The sequence below is a fragment of the Adiantum capillus-veneris genome, chromosome 17 (assembly GCF_014529385.1).
Source record: "Adiantum capillus-veneris isolate H3 chromosome 17, ASM1452938v2, whole genome shotgun sequence".
Classification (NCBI taxonomy): Eukaryota; Viridiplantae; Streptophyta; class Polypodiopsida; order Polypodiales; family Pteridaceae; genus Adiantum; species Adiantum capillus-veneris.
In genome coordinates, this window is record NC_140947.1 from 84816975 (window position 1) to 84834711 (window position 17737).

The 17737-nt window shown below is 41.6% G+C and overlaps 1 protein-coding gene and 1 pseudogene across 1 annotated transcript; one reads left to right on the forward strand and one right to left on the reverse strand.

Moving 5' to 3' along the window:
- The first annotated feature begins 1045 nt into the window (after window positions 1-1045).
- Window positions 1046-3653, forward strand: LOC147437607 (cytochrome P450 71AU50-like). Its single transcript, XM_086487121.1, has 2 exons — window positions 1046-2161; window positions 2929-3653. The coding sequence occupies exons 1-2, from the start codon at window positions 1259-1261 to the stop codon at window positions 3556-3558; spliced, it is 1533 nt and encodes a 510-aa protein (XP_086343247.1). The 5' UTR covers window positions 1046-1258; the 3' UTR covers window positions 3559-3653.
- A 1939-nt stretch (window positions 3654-5592) lies between these two features.
- Window positions 5593-6113, reverse strand: LOC147437608 (uncharacterized; annotated as a pseudogene).
- Window positions 6114-17737: the final 11624 nt, after the last annotated feature.

Genomic DNA, 17737 nt, shown 5'->3' on the forward strand with positions numbered 1-17737 from the left:
TTATCAAGGTAAAATAAATTCAATTTCAATTCTTTGGTATTTTTTATACTCTTCCAAAAAATAATTGATGTTTCATTGTTTTATGCAGGTCAAAAATAAAGATGCTCATTTGGACCACCCAATTTTTGGCTGGCTCAAATGAGCACCTTTATTTTTGAATTGACGTGTAGCGGCAATAAACGCGATAATAGATGCGGCAACAGGCGCGGTAATAGCAGCGGGTATATTGTTGCGATTATTACCGCGTTTATTGCCGAGAAACCACTACCGAGTCCATAGCCACGGTTATTGCCGCTCCCGCAAACTTTTTCCTCTCTTTTTCCCTTTGTTTTTCTGCGGCAATGCTAGTGATTATAGAAAACTCCTTTTATAGTGATATATAGGTACTTACATGCATACATAGATATATAGAGACATTCAAAAAAAAGAATAGAGAAATGTGAGAGATACATTGTGCTCATGAGTGACCATGAGAGATACTTATATTATATATATATATATATATATATATATATATATATACACATACACACCTATGTACACACACACACACATATATATATACATACACACATATATATGTACTTACATACATACATAGATACATAGAGACATTCAAAAGAAGAATAGAGAAATGTGAGAGATATAGTGTGCCGATGAGTGACCGTGAGAGATACTGAATAAGATTGGCCATTCAAAACTATTGGCAAGAGCAAGCTCGTACTATTTTATGTATGTACTATTTGTATTATGTCCATTTGAGTGTCAGGTAAGAGAGTGGTATGGTCATGTGATGCATAGTATCACTTACTCATTTACTTTTTGATATTATTGTGCCTCTTGCATGGTCACACTTTCACTAATTCTTATCTTGTATGTAACTATGCAAATCTTATTGTAACTATGCTGGAGTTGGCATAGTTGTACCGTACCATTTATATATTAATGATAACTTGTGCACGCGTGATCACATCCTAAAAGCTCCTATATGGGAATCTTGCAAAAAAAATCTGTGTACCGTATTATTCTAACGAAAAAAAGGGCTGACAACTTGACATTGAAACGAATAGATTGAAGTTGAAATTAAAAATGCATGGACGTTTGTTGGTATGTACAAAGGAAAATGGAGACCAAATAATCTAAATTGGGTGCGGGCATCAAAAGGGTAGAGGGTTACATCAGCAATCCGGAGAGCGTATCATTATCAGAGCAACACCCAAGCAGAAACGTTGTCAGCTGCAGACGCGCCATCGCCAACATGGAGAATCCAGGCTATCTCATACATGCTTTTGCTTTCTTCGCTTTTCTCCTTCTCTCTGCTTTTCTGCTTCTCGGCAGCGGACGAGGCCGACGCCTGCGCTTCCCCCCCGGCCCTCGCGGCCTTCCCTTTGTCGGCCACCTGCACCTGCTCGGCCTCAATCCCCATCGCTCTCTCTGTGACCTCAGCAAGCGCCATGGCTCTCTCATGTTCCTGCGCTTCGGCTCCGTCCCTGTGGTGGTGGCATCCTCGCCCGCCATCGCCAGACTCATCCTGCAAGCTCACGATCAGATCTTCGCCTGGCGTCCGCAGCCCGCCGTGCCCATGCTCTTGCTGGGATGCAAGGACATCCTCTACTCGCAGCCCGGCCCTTACTGGAAGCTCGTTCGCCAGCTCTGCGCGTCCGATCTCTTCGGCAGCAAGCGTCTGCAGGCCTTTCGCCCGCTCATTGCAGAGGAGATTCATGGGCTTCTTCGTGCCATCAGCGACTCTGCTCAGCAAGAGAGTCCCGTGCCTGTGCGTGCCATGCTTTACGCAGCTTCTGCTAACATCATCTCAAGAATGGCGCTCGGCAAACCACTACAGGAGCTCTCACCGCGCTCTCAGGCCGGGGACACTCCCTCATGCAGCCTCGTGGCCCTGATCGTGGAGGCTATCGAGCTTGCAGGCGTCTTCAATCCGGGCGACTTCATTCCATGGCTTGCATGGATGGATTTACAGGGCTGTGTGCAGAGGAGTAAGAGCTTGAAGCCAAAGCTCGACAGAGTTTGGCAGGAGATCATTGACAACCGGAGGAGTATGAGGCCTAAAATGAGTGATGGCCAGCCACTTGACTTTCTCGATGTGCTCCTAGAAAGAGCGGATTTCCACATAACCGACTCCCATATCATGGCAATCCTTACGGTAATCCAATTACCTTTACTCTCTCTTGTAAATGGTGTGATCTACAGCTTGGACTACATATATCACAATAAGTTTAATACAAATTTTTATTATGATAATTCCCACATTGCAGACTATGACAACATCATCAGTTGTTGTGAACGAGAGAGTGCATGCATAACTAGGTACGGTTAGGGGCGGGGGAATGCTGGCAGCTAGACCTGGAGGGAGCGCATGCCCAGCTAGGTGCGGCTGGGGCAGGGGAGTGTTGGACCCAGAGGGAGCGCATGCCTAACTAGGTGCGGTTGGGGGGAAGGGCAAAGAAGGTTGGCACTCCCTTGTCCCCAACCCCACTTAGCTAGGCATGTGCTCCCTCCGAGCAGTAGCTCATCATGTTGGACCATGTAGTGGAAACTCGAGTGGAAATTCATGAGAAAAGAGCTCCTTTCTCACATTAGAAAATGACGAAAACTTGTTGCATACATATGCACATTATACACACATACTATCCACAATGTACAACCCTGGACGAGACAACGTAATATTGGTCGAGAGGATCCTAGGCTCATGAACTCATGGCCCGCCAAGGCCTTACTATTATGGTGCTACACATTATCATGCCACGAAGCATAATATGCGCCCGACCTTTTTACACATAGTTCACATATTTTCTACACATCATTCACAAAACAAAGCAAGAGTTCAATTTGCAAACACAAACCATGACATATGAAGTGCGGCATTTTGGATAGCCCATGGATATATTTTTGACCATAACTTTACTGCAGGATGTCTTTGGTGCAGGCATAGACACGTCTTCGATTACTGTGGAATGGGCACTATGTGAGCTTCTTGCCAACCCCCTTGTGATGAAGAAATTGCAAGAAGAAATAATTAAAGTGGTTGGGGATTCACGCCTTGTTTGTGAGTCCGATGTACAAAACTTGCCCTATCTCAGAGCCACTGTGAAAGAGACAATGAGGTTGCATCCAGTAGTTCCCTTATTAGTGCCTCATATGGCAAGCCAACAATGCAATATTTTGGACTTCAACATACCTCTCCATACTGTAGCCTACATCAATGTTTGGGCAATTGGAAGAGATCCTCAAACTTGGGACAATGCTCTTGTGTTTAGCCCCGAAAGATTTCTAGATTCTAATCTAGATGTGCGTGGAAAAGATTTTGAGTTGTTGCCTTTTGGGTCTGGAAGGCGAGCTTGTCCTGGGATGGCATTGGGTCTACACAATGTTTCTATAATGCTTGCAAGCCTTCTTCAAGCTTTTAATTGGACAACGATGAAAAAGCCTAACATGTCAGAGAAGTTTGGTGTTGTCATGACCCCAGAAGAGCCTTTGGTGGCAAAGACAATTCTCAGGATACGTAGAGAACTCCTCGAGGAAACTATTATAGGGGCTTGATTAAACAGAGAGCACAATGATGCCAACATACATTGTATCCATTTCCTTGTACAGATTAAGTTGAAATGAGTTTGCAAGGTATGGAATTCCAATAAGAGGATCAAGCCCCTATGTACATAAAGAATCTTTCTCTAGTGAATAGAGAAATACTAGAATTGATGAGAAAACATGAATCGTTTAAAGAATTAGTTCATAGACTTGGTTGGTAAATTAGATGTACTTGTTTTTTATGCACTTAAAGGAGGTTTAAGCAGGAACAAATAATTAACACTAGTTTGGTACCAAAACAGGACACTTAAGTGTCCTTTTGAAGGTTTTTTGTAAAAAATCTTACGCCTTTTCCAAAACCCATACTACTAATTCCTTTTGAGGGACTCTTATACCATCTGTAAGTCATTCAAAAAAAATGTTAGACAAAGAATTAACCATTTTTAGGAACCAATAAAGCATCCCAAAGCAGGTATGGTACAAAAGAACACGTTTACATCAGTAAAAATGCGGATTACACCTAAAAAAAATTCTATTGGACATGGCTTTGATCCAACTACAGTCTTTCCCTCACACAAAAAATGCTTTCTTTCGTTAACACATACAAAGAAACACTTACTTTCATTTGAGCTCATCTTCATCAAAATGTGTCCATCCATAGCATCACTCGCACACAAAACCTCCCTTCGCGCTAAAAGACAAAATGATTATCCACTAGCTGCTCTTGCAATCTCACCATAAACTGAAAACGATTGGTATCTTTCTTACCATGCAAGCATTTTCATAATATATGCATTCACAAATCCAAAATCTAGCATGCCTCAAAATAATGCGTGCATGCCACCATTTCCAGTCATGGATACTTGTCTCTAAGGTGTACCCAGAACCCAATACCATATTATCAAAGACATCACAACCTGCTTTGCATTTATTATACATGATAGCAATCTCAGGGCACGTAACGGCAACTCCCCGGCCACTTCCAACCTATCTTTGAACTTCACCACTCTTCATGCCATATACATTTGATGCAAAAAAAGGCCTTTTTGTCCATCCAGCTGCAACTCAAGAGTCCTCTTCTTGCATCATTTGCATAACGTAATACACCTCTGTCACAACAATCAATCTGCAGTAATTGTGACTCTGGGAAATTCTTCCTATTTGTCATATATGTACCTGTGCCTCCAAAGCCCTCAGCCATCAAGTGCAACAATAGCTTCACTGATGTGAACCATCGATAAAAAAAAACATGATGACCTCTTTGCTTCAAGTCCGCAACAAGTGTAGACACAACATGACATGACAACTCACGACATGGCAACTTGTCATAAATACAAAAAGAGTAATTGTAACTAGTTTCTAAGTCACATAAATTCATAATTAAATTCCAAACTTGTGCGGCTTCTTAGGATTATAGACTCCACAAGGATTCAACTTATATTTAGATGGAATTAATTCTCATCAACAGTTACATTCTTTCCACAATTGTAGTGCAATTAATAAGTGGCATTCAACCTTTTTTCCAATGATAAAACGTGCCATAGCTTGTACTCTCGCGTTCCCTTCACAAGAGGCTATTGCAAGTTATCCCGTACATGCAAAAAACACTTTATTTGTCGATATTCCGTTTGTCCCATCTTTTCAGCATAGTTAGGATACCACACAACACCGCAAGTGTCTCTTTTCCAATAATTTTTTTTGTATGACATAAATTGCAAGACCATTCCAATAGACACTCCCAAAAACCGCAAGAATGAATGTCTATCTAATGCATTCCATTTTCGAGCTGACTCATGCTTTTCCAAAACTTTTTCACGTTTTTCCATGGCATATCTATTCGTCTCAGCCACAATAGTGTCTACCAAATCAAGAGAAAATAGACACAAAAAAAGTTGAATCTCTGTAAGCTCTCTTGGAACCTGCCCCAAGTCTTGATCCACAATATCTACAAACGGTCGTAATCTTTTGAAAGTTCCTGCAGGCTCCACAGGCATTTTATCACCACTCTTCCAAGTTGAAAAGCTTACATTTGACCAATCACCCTCATCATTGGAATCCTGCAACACAGGGCCTTCTGCCTCCAAAAGCTCATCTTCACACTCTTCTTCCTCGCCCACAAATGCATGTTCATCTCCAGAATCATCACCATCTTGCATAACATCCATAGGTCTACCATTTTTTACGACATGTTTCCATGAAGTGCCCCGCTTCTTCATAATTTTCTTTCCCTTCTTGTGAGCATGCCTACTCTCAGCATGAGAATTTTGCCTCCTTGCATTTACCTCCACAACTCCAACATCACAATGTCTTACAAGACCCTCATTAGTGGAAATCCCACCAGCTAATTTGGCATTTAAGCTAGCACCAAGTGATGAGGCATCCACATTTGTTGCATTCGCATGACTACCAAAGCACTCTTTTGCATGTACTACCCTTGGCCGGCCTCGACCCACAATGTTCTTCTTAGGAGGTCGATCTCTCTTAGCAACTAGAGAGGGCACACTAGGCAGTCCAACAACAGGCAAGCTTGCAGTAAAAGCAATTTGAGACACACCCAAAATATCCATAGCCAAAGATTTCTCATGTATATCCAGCATATCGAAATTCAATGCATGATCCATGGCATCCATCACATTCATCATATAATCATCCGCAAAAGGCATTTCAACCGCATCAGATGCAAGTAGCATGTCCACATTTGATAGTACATTTGACTTTACATTAAGAGCATCCCTCTTTTGTGATGCCAAAAACTCTGCCAAAGTAAACTCATCATCCACATCTGCAATGCATTGACGAGTTTTCACCCTTGCATCAGCAATCGAAAGAAGATGCATTCGCAAGGACTCCCATGATAGCATGTACACAATGCAGTCGCCTTTGAAGACACATTCAAACAATTGTTTGCGTGCATTGAATGAGAGTATTCTGCCTGCATAACATTTTTTTCTTGCCAGTCAAGAGGTTGGGTTCTCTTTGCCCATGCAAGCCCAAACTCTGTGGCCGGATAGAGCGACTAGCGACCCTCTAAAGCAGCACAAAACTGCAAGGAGGGTAGCCCACATCCTAGCACAGGTGCAGCCCAAAGCAAGGCTTCAGATTTTCTCGCCATGGCGATCTGTGAACAATTCTCTGCAATGTTATCCGGATTTGTTTCTCTGCGAGAAAATGGCCCAGGGACTTGTTTTTGGCTCTGTAACGCTAGTCCGCTCGTTTCTGGGTTGAATTTGAACCATCAGATAGCCTTGCCCATCCGATGGCTCCCCTTTGCCAACCCTCTCCCCTCCAAGGCTCCATAGCCAAAGCCATGAAAGCATAAACAAGTCACCCAAAAATGCTTCAATTACAAGCTAATTAGGAAGGTTTTTTCGCTTTTAAAAAAATTGGGACATTTTTCTAAGTCTTGAGAGACAACCTAGGCCAGCTTTAAAGCCAGTCTTGATAAATGCCATCTTCCAAAAAAATCACGCCTTTTAAAGTGTTTGCAAGACATTTTAGTGTCTCAGGACACTTTAGTGTCCAATTACAGGACTATTGTTAATAGGAAGCGAAGAACTTAATCTTTTTCTTGCATTTCGCTCTACGGCTTCTCCCAGATGGTGCTTGGCTCTCCAACTTTGGATTTCTTTTGGTGTTGTTTGGCAGGGGAACTAGGGATCTCATGTGGCAGGTGAGGTACCTTTCATGGCAACAGTTGTAGGATATTTCTCATTTCTATATGTATCGTTATGCAAGGTGGCTCCCTTGTCAACCTGGTTTGTCTTAGGTTACGGAGTTTCTTTTTGGTTGGGGTGGCTTCCCTATCAGCCTGAACTATTTTCTTTTTGTTGGAGTTTCTTTTTGGCTGGGGTGGCTTCCCTATCAACCTTAACTATTTTGTGGGATGGTTTTCTATTCTTTTTTAGAACCCTGGCTAGGTGTGTGAGCGGGCCCGACATGTAGTTTTTCTTTTTTTTTTTGCAAAACTCACAATTTGTGAGTGAATTGTATTGAGCTCATTATAATATTTACAAAACAGCCTCAAGCTCAGGTCAATCCTTGAGGTGTTGAAGATTACAAAATGGATGTCTACTGCCTCTCACAAGGCTAATCATAATTGGTGAACTATAGTTCTAGGCTTTTTTTTCTTGTAGGTTGACAACATGGCATGGTAGCCCTAGATCAATCTTTTGAGTCTTGCTTTCTTCCGACTGTATATATCATCACTTCACTTTCTAGTATAATTTTTGAGAAGCTTGGTACATCAAGGTCTCCCTCAAACACACGACGATTCCTCGCCTGCTATATATGGTAAAGGAAGTACCTGACACTTTGAGTGTAGATAAGAACAACAAGGCTTCCCATCTTCTTGCCACCAAGGAAAAGATCAGCCTTGAAGAACCCATTCTTCCATGTTCTTTGCATCCACTTGCATATTATCCTTACCAAGCCTCTGATCACCTGGCATTCCATGAAAAGGTGTGCCAAATCTTCACTAGCTATCCTACAAGAAACGAGAAGAACTATGGGAGGAAGTCATGGAGAACATATGGAAGCCAAAGTGGCCACAATTTATGAAGATATTTTTGTGGAAGGTGATGTGGGGTGCTCTACTAACAAGCTTAAAGATCTTGGAAAGAGGAATTGGGTCCGATCGTTGTTTGGGGTGCATAATTTTTTTGGGTTTCTTAACACAACACTCACTATTGTGAGTTTTGCAAAAATAAAAATAAAAAAATTAAGTGTTCAAAAGTAAGGATGAAGCGTATACATGGGAGCGTGTCCCGGGGGGGGGGGGGGTCCACTATAAGTAAACCCTATGTATCTGGTGCATTAAGGGGTATTTTAGAAACCCACTACTTATATACGGTTTTTGGTTTAGAAACCCCCCTTATATAATATTTTTTCACAATTAAAGTATCACTTATTTATGTATTAATTTTTTTACTATTTCCCCTTGGGTATGTATTTTATGCGAGTCTACAAGAAACAATAAACCATTATGCTAAACCAAATGCTATCTTACATGTTTTTTAGTGACCGTTAGTTAGTTTATGGAGTCCGTTCGGGGAGATATGGACTCAAAAAGGGCTAGAAGATTAATTTCAAACACTTTTGACGTTGATGTTTTTGCCAATAGAATGCTTGGAGGGACCCTTAGATTCTTTGTTGGATTTTAATTTGAGGTTTTTGAGTATACAATTGGACTCTTCAGGCCATTTTTTTCTCTTTTCAGATCTAGTTTCTGTTTCTGTTGTCCGTTTTTCTTCTTCTAAAATTTGGGTTTAATTTCTTCCTCCCAACCAATAGTAAGTACGTTCAACTTTCAATTTTCCCTCCCATTTCTTTGTCTCTAGCCATGGATGTTCCTTCAAGCTCTACTTCCTCTCCAAAATCCTCTTTAGAAACCACATATTCTCTACTCTCAACCTTGTCAGATAAGACAGGTTGCATCTTCACTAATGGCATCCCACTTCTACTTAACATACAAATCAGCTTAGCACTTAATATATCATGAAGACAAAATTATTGTATAGAAAAATATATGGGGAAGATATTTCGTATGTAGTGGAAGTTGGAATGAGTTGGTCTCTTCAGACATCTATTTTAATGTTAGGTTAAGAGTTAGTTGTCAGTTCAAATAGACAGACTTCCGACAACAACTCAAACAAAGACATTGATACTGAAATGAAACTGAAAATGATAATTGAAATGGAAATGATACATAGACTGGAAATGGATTATATTCATATCATATCAGTACAATTAGAATAAGTACAATGTGAGCCAAAAGACTGCTCTAAGCTTATTGGCAAGAGAATACAAGAGCATAGTGAGCACACTAAATCTATGAATACAACAGTGTGGCTCCCAAATCATAGTCCAAAGCATTCCTCATAAAATGAATTAATGGCCCTTATTTGTTGGTGCCAGACTCGGTCTCTGACTATTTATGGGCTAACTATCCATTGTGTAGTTATTGGAGTAACTACCTTGGTAATTACTAGCTCAATCGTTAGTTGAAATTCCAGCCTAAGCACTATTCCCACCATCTACATTTTCTTCTCCCCTTTCTTTGAATTTTGGAATATTTCCAAAATTTCCAAGGTTAATGTTGGGACTGGTTTTGTTGGAAAATTTCTGTTGAAAATGAGTTGGAATACACCCACCTTCCTTTCAAAAAATTTAGGTATATTGTTAGAGAGAGATTAAGCCAATATGAATTAAGCACTGTCAATCCATCTACTTTCCCTCCAAAGTGGCACACCCATTGGCCATGTTCTACCTTCTTCCTAGTAAAGGTAAGCCTCTCAACTCTTTGTGTTTGTGAGTTGAGTGACCTGGCTGGATACTAGAGGTCATCATCTTTGTGTATCTGGAGCCTTCTTTCATGTAGGTTTGCAAATAACATGGGATGGAGACTGAGTTGGTGGACCAATACCCTGAGCACTAGTAGCCACATTGTCCTTCTGAACGAGCCAACGAATGGCCTCTTGTGCCATTTGTTCCATCCGTTCAGTCATCATTTCTACTTCATATGGTGTCAATGCATTCCAAGTTTTGGCATTTACATCATAGTGTTTGCTTCCTCTCATCAATCTTGCCCTCGCGAGCTTATGACACACACATGTAGTGGGCATCCATTCTTAGGTAGAGGCTGATTGGATTTAATTTTGTCTTTGAATAGAACTTCAACCATTTCCCTGAATTGGTGTTTAGATGCAATTTTACTGGTCAACTCATTCTCTAAGGATCTTTGAAGCTTCAACTGATAATTGGAGTAATTCATTAGTAATCTTTATCAATTGTCAAAGATGATACCGCCGCTGGTACATTTGGCCTCTGAAATGCTAAAGATAATCTTTGAATCCCTCTACTATTGACTTCTGCTCTACTTCATTCAAGATCCTGGATCAGGCAACCCACTCAACTTTGCCCTCATTATACCAGACCCTCAACTTATCCACAATCTTGATGTAAGATTCCTGGTTAGTTGAATGATTGTACTTTGGGTAGAGTGCATGAAAGAATTGAGCTTGAACTAAGGAAGCTTGTTCTCCTTAGCTTGTAGAGCATAGAGCAATATGGTCAAATCAGAAGCAAACTCAATGAAATTCATAATCATCTGATTCTTTTGCTAGAGCATCTTTTTGTATATTCTGACGAGATGAAACATACTCTTCAACTGCACCTCTTGCTTCATTAGTGTCCTTCCTTTTTTACTCCTTTGCTACTAGTGGTAGTATTTTCTAGCAGTATCCTAATTTTCTAATTTAGTACTTCTCACCCAATCTGCATCATTACCAACATCTCCTTGATTGGACCTTGATATCCTTAATGAATACACGTGAATGTGGGTCTATCACCAAGAAACATTTCTAATTGTATACCAAGACTTTGAAGATTCACAGTAGAAGGGTATTTTATTTGTAGATTAAGCAACACATCATCATTTTTCAATAGGAAGTCTAGAAAACTCTTTCTGATACCTTAATGTAGCTAGGGTGTGGAGGCAGTTCACAAGTGGATTGATCATGACACTTGATCAGCTTCCATTGTTCTACCATTCTTCTGGCTCCAACGTATAGCATGTTAAATATCTCTAGATCAGAACAGATCGTCTTGTCATGTAGAAACTCTTGAATTTGAGTTGTCTTTTGCTTTCTCAATAGGGCCAACAATCCACTACAAAATTTCAAGTCTGTGTTGAAATCCAACTTTGAATAGAGAATAATGAGCTTACCTTTATCGAGGCTTTGCATTATTGCATTCTCAAGTATTGTTGGGGGTTCTCAATTGGGTCTGTAACTGGGGTGCGTTAATTCTAGTCTATTCTTATATTTGTGTCTGATCTTAGGCACCCCCATCTTCCTTTTTATTAGAGCCAATGTGCCATTAGTATGAGTTTCCCTTGCTACTGATCTTGTTGGAAGGAAAGCTGGGTTATTATTAGCACATCCTTATCCTCGCCCCTTTTATCAGTGGGATGTGCACCATCATCTGCTTCTTCCTTTTCATAATCTTCATCGACTTGGTTCTATAACAAAATATAGCTAATAACATTGATTGTAGCAGAATTAAGTAACAATAGTGAGTATTTCCCTAAGAGAATTCCAGCATAAGAGAGTACTTGATCAAAGGTAGCAAAATGAACATTATACCTAACTAGCTTGGCATGAACAATTGTTGGAATTAGGGTTGCAGAGAAACACACACAGCTTGGAGAAGACGAAGGAAGCTCAAGGCACACGATAGAGAGTATGTTACTTAGTGTGCAATGGAAAGATAGATAGCCCTAGAGTGATGGGCGTATATACAATGCACGGGGGAAAAAACCTCCTAAAGAGGGAAAAAATGCCCCGGCGGTCCTAGTGTGTTCACACACATCACTACCACATGTATATGGTAACAAATCCCCCCTGGAGTGATGCGGTGAACGAGATCTGGCACATGAGTAAAGGGAAGTGCCATGCCCTGAGGACAGGATCAGTCCACAAAGGGGAGTAAGCCCAAAGCTTTGCGGAAAGCTTCAAGCTTCTCACGAGACAATGCGTTTGTGAAAAGATCTGCAAGGTTGTCCTATGTTGGCACATAAGCCAAGCTGATCTCTCCTGCTGAGAGCCTCTCCCTGACATAGTGGTAATGCACCTCAATGTGCTTTGTGCGAGCATGAAAAACTGGGTTCCTCGCAACTGCCAATGCGCTCTGACTGTCAGTGTAGATAGTGTTGGCAGTGTCCTGTCCAACACCCAAGTCAGCCATAAGGCGTTTGAGCCATACACACTCAACCGTAGCTGTGAAGACTGCCCTGTACTCAGCCTCACAACTCGAAGTGGCCACAGTAGGTTGCTTCTTGCTCAACCATGATATACATGAACTGCCAAGCATGAAACAAAAACCACTTGTGGACACTCGCGTGTCAAAACAACCAGCCCAATCTGAGTCCAAAAAAGCATGTAAGTCTGGCGGCAATGATCCCCCCTTGGGATAAAACAAGCCAAGATGTAAAGTGCCACTAAGGTAGCGGAAAATCCTCTTGACAGCCTGCCAATGCTTAGACCCTGGGCTATGCATAAATCTGCTGACCTGCGAGACTGCAAACTGAATATCTGGCCTCGTGTTGCATACATAAATGAGGTAGCCAACAGTAGTTTGGTAAAGAGTGACATCAGCAGGATCGCCAGCATCATGTAGACTCAACTTCAAGCGTGTTTCCATGGGAGTGGCAATAGGTTTGCAATCCTCAAGTCCAAACTTACATAGCAATGTCTCTATGTAACTTTTCTGACACAAGGCGCCTTAAATTCAGCAATATGTCTCTCATTTGGTCCAGTGATCAGCAAATCATCAACATAAAGAACCACAATGAGAAATACATCATCCTCACGCTTTACATACAATGTGCTTTCTGTTGGACTGTTACGAAAGCCTCGTTTAACCATATGAGTGTCAGCTTTCTCATACCAAGCACGAGGAGATTGCTTCAACCCATACAAAGCCTTCTTACATTTGCACACTTTGTCCTCTTGTCCTTTTATGACAAAACCGCGAGGCTGCGTTACATAAACTTCCTCAAATATGTCACCATTCAAGAAAGCAGTAACAATGTCTGATTGATGTACATCCCAACCAAAATGAGCTGCCAATGCACATAGAAAACGCACAGTAGTCATACGACAAGTGGGAGCAAAAGTCTCTTCATAATCTATGCCTTTTTGTTGTGCATAACCCTTTGCAACAAGTCGAGCCTTATGGCGATCGATCTCACCATCCGGCTTGCGTTTCAACTTGTAAACCCACTTCGTACCAATGGCCTTTTTGCCAGGAGGCAAATCACATAAAGTCCACGTGTCATTCTCTATAAGTGCATCATATTCTGATTTCATGGCAGCAATCCAATTTTCTGAATTCTGTGCTTCATCAAAAGACAGAGGCTCCTCAACATCATGTAAACTAGACACAGCCAAAGAATAACAATCTGATGCATAAGATGCATGGCGAGAGCCTGAACGAGTACGACTAGATAAACGTGCATCCAATTTACTGTCACGCAAAGTGTGCACCAGCCATTTTGGCATACCTCTAGCCTGCTCATTTTCAGCCCTTTCCTCATCAAGTACATCATGTACATCTGCATCAGTAATAGGCTGATCTAAAACATTTTCAGAAACCCCCATAGGCTGTACATTTGCCTCATTGGAACTTACATTCTTATTTCCACCACTGAAAAGAGGCAACAAAGTGTCATAAATGTCCTGTGAGCTTACATTAGTGTCTCTAGTACATGACAGCAAGGGCTGAACAGAGTTTTCCACAAACACTACATCCCGTGAAACCAGAATACGTTTTGTTTGCGGATGATACAACCTGTAACCTTTGCTTTCAGCACTATAACCAACAAAAATACATTTGACAGCCTTATCATCCAATTTTCTGCGCTGCAATTGTGGCACCAAAGCATATGCCAAACAGCCAAAAACACGCATGTGCTCAATAGAAGGTTTTCTATCATGCCATGCTTCATATGGAGTAATAGACTGCAAAGCTTTCGTAGGACACCTGTTAAGTACATAAGTGGCACACATGATGGCCTCAAGCCAAAAAGAATGCGGCAAAGCTTGACTTTTGACCATACATCATGCCATTTCCGTTAGTGACCTGTTTTTCCTCTCAGCAACACCATTTTGCTGAGGTGTATAAGGTACTGTACATTGGTGTTTTATCCCACGACTAGCCAGAAATGCATTAAATTCATGAGACATATACTCCCCCCCTCGATCGGAACGGAGGGTGCCCATAGTACATTTTGAGACATTTTCAGCCATAGCCAAAAATTGTTTGAAGCACATAAAAACTTCGGACTTCGCTTTAAGCGGAAATACCCACGCATGCCTGGAGTAATCATCAATGAAAGTCACGAAGTACAGGTAATTGCCCAAGGACGGAGTTTGCATGGGCCCACAAACATCACTATGCACAAGCTGCAACCTGCATGTGGCCCTAACTGAACCATCCTTTGGAAACTTAGAACGCTGCATTTTACCCAGAATACAGCCTTCACAAACATGTTTGATAGGTGCTTCAAGAGGCGGCAAAGAAGCAACCATATCAGATTTCTGCAAACACAGCAAACTGGAAAAATTCAGATGACCAAAACGTGCATGCCAAAGTTTTGCATCTGAAATAGCCCTTGAATCTGCAACAGCATTTGCAAAATTTTGTCCACACTTGTCATACAAAGTGAGCTTATACAGCCCACGGCACAAAAGCCCAGATGCAACAATTTCATCACCAAAACTGAGATCATGAACTGTACATCTATCATCCACAAATTTGACTACAAGTCCAAGTCTAGCAAGTGCGGATATAGACAAGAGATTCTTCTTGATCCCAGGTACATAAAGTGCATCAACAAGTGTGAAGGAACTGCCATTAGCAGTAGTGAGCACAATCTTTCCAACTCCCTGAACTGGATAAGAGGCGTTGTTGGCACAAGTGACTGAATTCCCATGAGGGACAGACTCGAGAGAGGTAAACAATTCACGATGTGAGGTAATGTGCTTTGTAGCACCACTGTCGAAATACCACACATGTGAATCTGCAGCAACTGACAAGCATGCATCATGGACAGCAGGATTGTAAGTGCACTCTGCGCTAAAAGCCCATTCTGCATCAACATCAGCATCACAATCTCCTTTCACAGAAGACTCAACAATGGCTGCATTTGTAGTGGAACCAGCATTTGCAGTGGAACCACCCTCTTTCTTCTTAGCCTCTTTGGCCTTCAACTTAGGACACGACTTGATCAAGTGATCATTGACTTTACAATAATGGCAACGCATCTTCTTTTTGCCCTTATCACCAGAATTGCCAGACGAAGTGCTGCCACCAGAAGCATTAGGAACAGAATTTTTGCCACTCGTAGCAGAACCATAAGAAGTGGCTGCATTACTGTTACCACCCTTTCTTTGAGAAGCAATAAAAGCCTGTTCAACTGCACGCTGCCTAGTCCTGTTTTTTCTAGAAAGTGACTCTTGCAACAGCAATGTGCATAATGCATCAAACTTGACAACTTCAGGATTTCCTTGGGTCATGAGTCTCCAAGTACTAGCAAAAGTCTGGTAGGAATCTGGTAAGGCATCAAGAACAGTCTGCACAAGGGAACTGTCCGAAATGACTTCACCTGCAGAAATGAGTTGCTCATTGATATCCTTGACACTAGCAAGGAAAGTGTCCATATCATCTTCCTCATGCATAATCTTCGACTCTAGCTCTTTACGCAGCAAAGCAATTTTAGCCTCATTGCGGCTTGCATAAAGACCTGCTAGAATATCCCAAGCCTGTTTTGCAGATTTTGTTGAACGGATGTGAGGAATAATGGTGCACTTCACAGACAACGCAATCAATGCATGAGCCTGCGCATCCTTAACATCCCAACGAGCTTGTTCTGTCGTAGGCAAAACAACTCTAACAGCTGCAATCCTTGCAGCAAGACCTGCAACATCCTCAACATCGCCTACATCTTCAGAACCAGGACGTACATCAATGCCCTGCACAATGTTCCAGACACCTTTTGACACAAGAACATGTTGCATCATATAAGCCCACATAGGGTAGTTGTCCCCATCCAACCTGTCCTCAGCAGCAAACATCTTGAACACATCTGTGTTGTTGTTGTCAGCCATGGTAAATGCTGCACCTGATGTGAAAACTGCCCGAAAATAGGAGAAATGGAGCGGGAACAACTTGTGCTATATAGCACAAACCGTAGAAGACTATAAGGCACCTGTTATGCAGAAAACGGCACTGACAGAAAATCTGCACAAGATGACAAAATAGCCTGTGCAGTACTGCCCGTAGTGGAAACGGAGGCCGAAATGAGCCCAAATCAAAATTCTGAGCAGACCAAGCTCTTTGAGCTTACCCAAAATATTTGTCGACCTGCGAACGCTCGCCAAAGCTCACTGAAATCGGAGAAAGTGAGCAGGCGTGTGCTGGAGCAGCTGGCGACTAAGCCCGGGAGGACGTGACCTGCTCTGATACCAATTGTTGGAATTAGGGTTGCAGAGAAACACACACAGCTTGGAGAAGACGAAGGAAGCTCAAGGCACACGATAGAGAGTATGTTACTTAGTGTGCAATGGAAAGATAGATAGCCCTAGAGTGATGGGCGTATATACAATGCACGGGGGAAAAAACCTCCTAAAGAGTGAAAAAATGCCCCGGCGGTCCTAGTGTGTTCACACACATCACTACCACATGTATATGGTAACAACAATGCTGGCAAGAGAGAGAGAGAGAGAGAGAGAGAGAGAGAGAGAGAGAGAGAGAGAGAGAGAGAGAGAGAGAGAGAGAGAGAGAGAGAGAGAGAGAGAGAGAGAGAGAGAGAGAATTAGAGAAATTGACAACAATTGAGGGACGGATTTACTTGGAGCTGGTACCCCCTTCAAAAGGCTTTTGTATTATAGATTCTCCCTTGAAGAGAGACTTGGTACAATACATACTTTGTGTTCCTTGAGACCTTGTTGATACCATGAAGATGGTAAGCTTCATGCACCAATATTATGCATGTAACTAACTTGCAAAAGAATTAACTTGCCCTTGTCCTCTATCCCAAGACCTCAAACACCTTTAAAGGTGGAGAGAGCTAGCAGAGAGTGAGGGAAGGGAAGAGGAAGAAGCACCTCAGGAACAAGACTAGCTTGCAAAGGTCTAAAGTACCTAAAGGTCCTAGGTATTAGGAATTTTAACACTAACCTTTGGAGGTCTTTAATGAATCTAACCCTAAGAAATTTTAAGCTCCATTACCTGCTCTTTGCTCTTTGGTACCATCTCCCTTTTGGACTTTTCATGAGATGTAGCCTTCTCTCCCTATGGTCCTGTGCTGAGATAGGTCTAAAAGCACACTATCTATATTCTAACTCTTGTTCCCATTCATTTTTCCACATTAAATGATCAATTCAATATGAGAAAATCACTTGGGATAGGTAGATATTAGATTTTATGACACTACCTCGATTGTAGCGGAATCAAAGTAACAATAGTGAGCATTTCCTCAAGAGAATTCTTAAAGAGAATAAGGAGAGTACTTGATTAAAGGTAGCAAAATGAACATTATACCTAGTTATCTTGGCATGAACAATACTTGTGATATATATATATATATATATATATATATATATATATATATATATATATATATATATATATA

Excerpts from the sequence above, each read along its gene's own strand:
- LOC147437607 (XM_086487121.1), top strand. The coding sequence starts at position 1,259 with ATGGAGAATCCAGGCTATCTCATACATGCTTTTGCTTTCTTCGCTTTT. Across the intron at positions 2,162-2,928 it reads ATATCATGGCAATCCTTACG|GATGTCTTTGGTGCAGGCAT; the intron begins GTAATCCAATTA and ends ACTTTACTGCAG.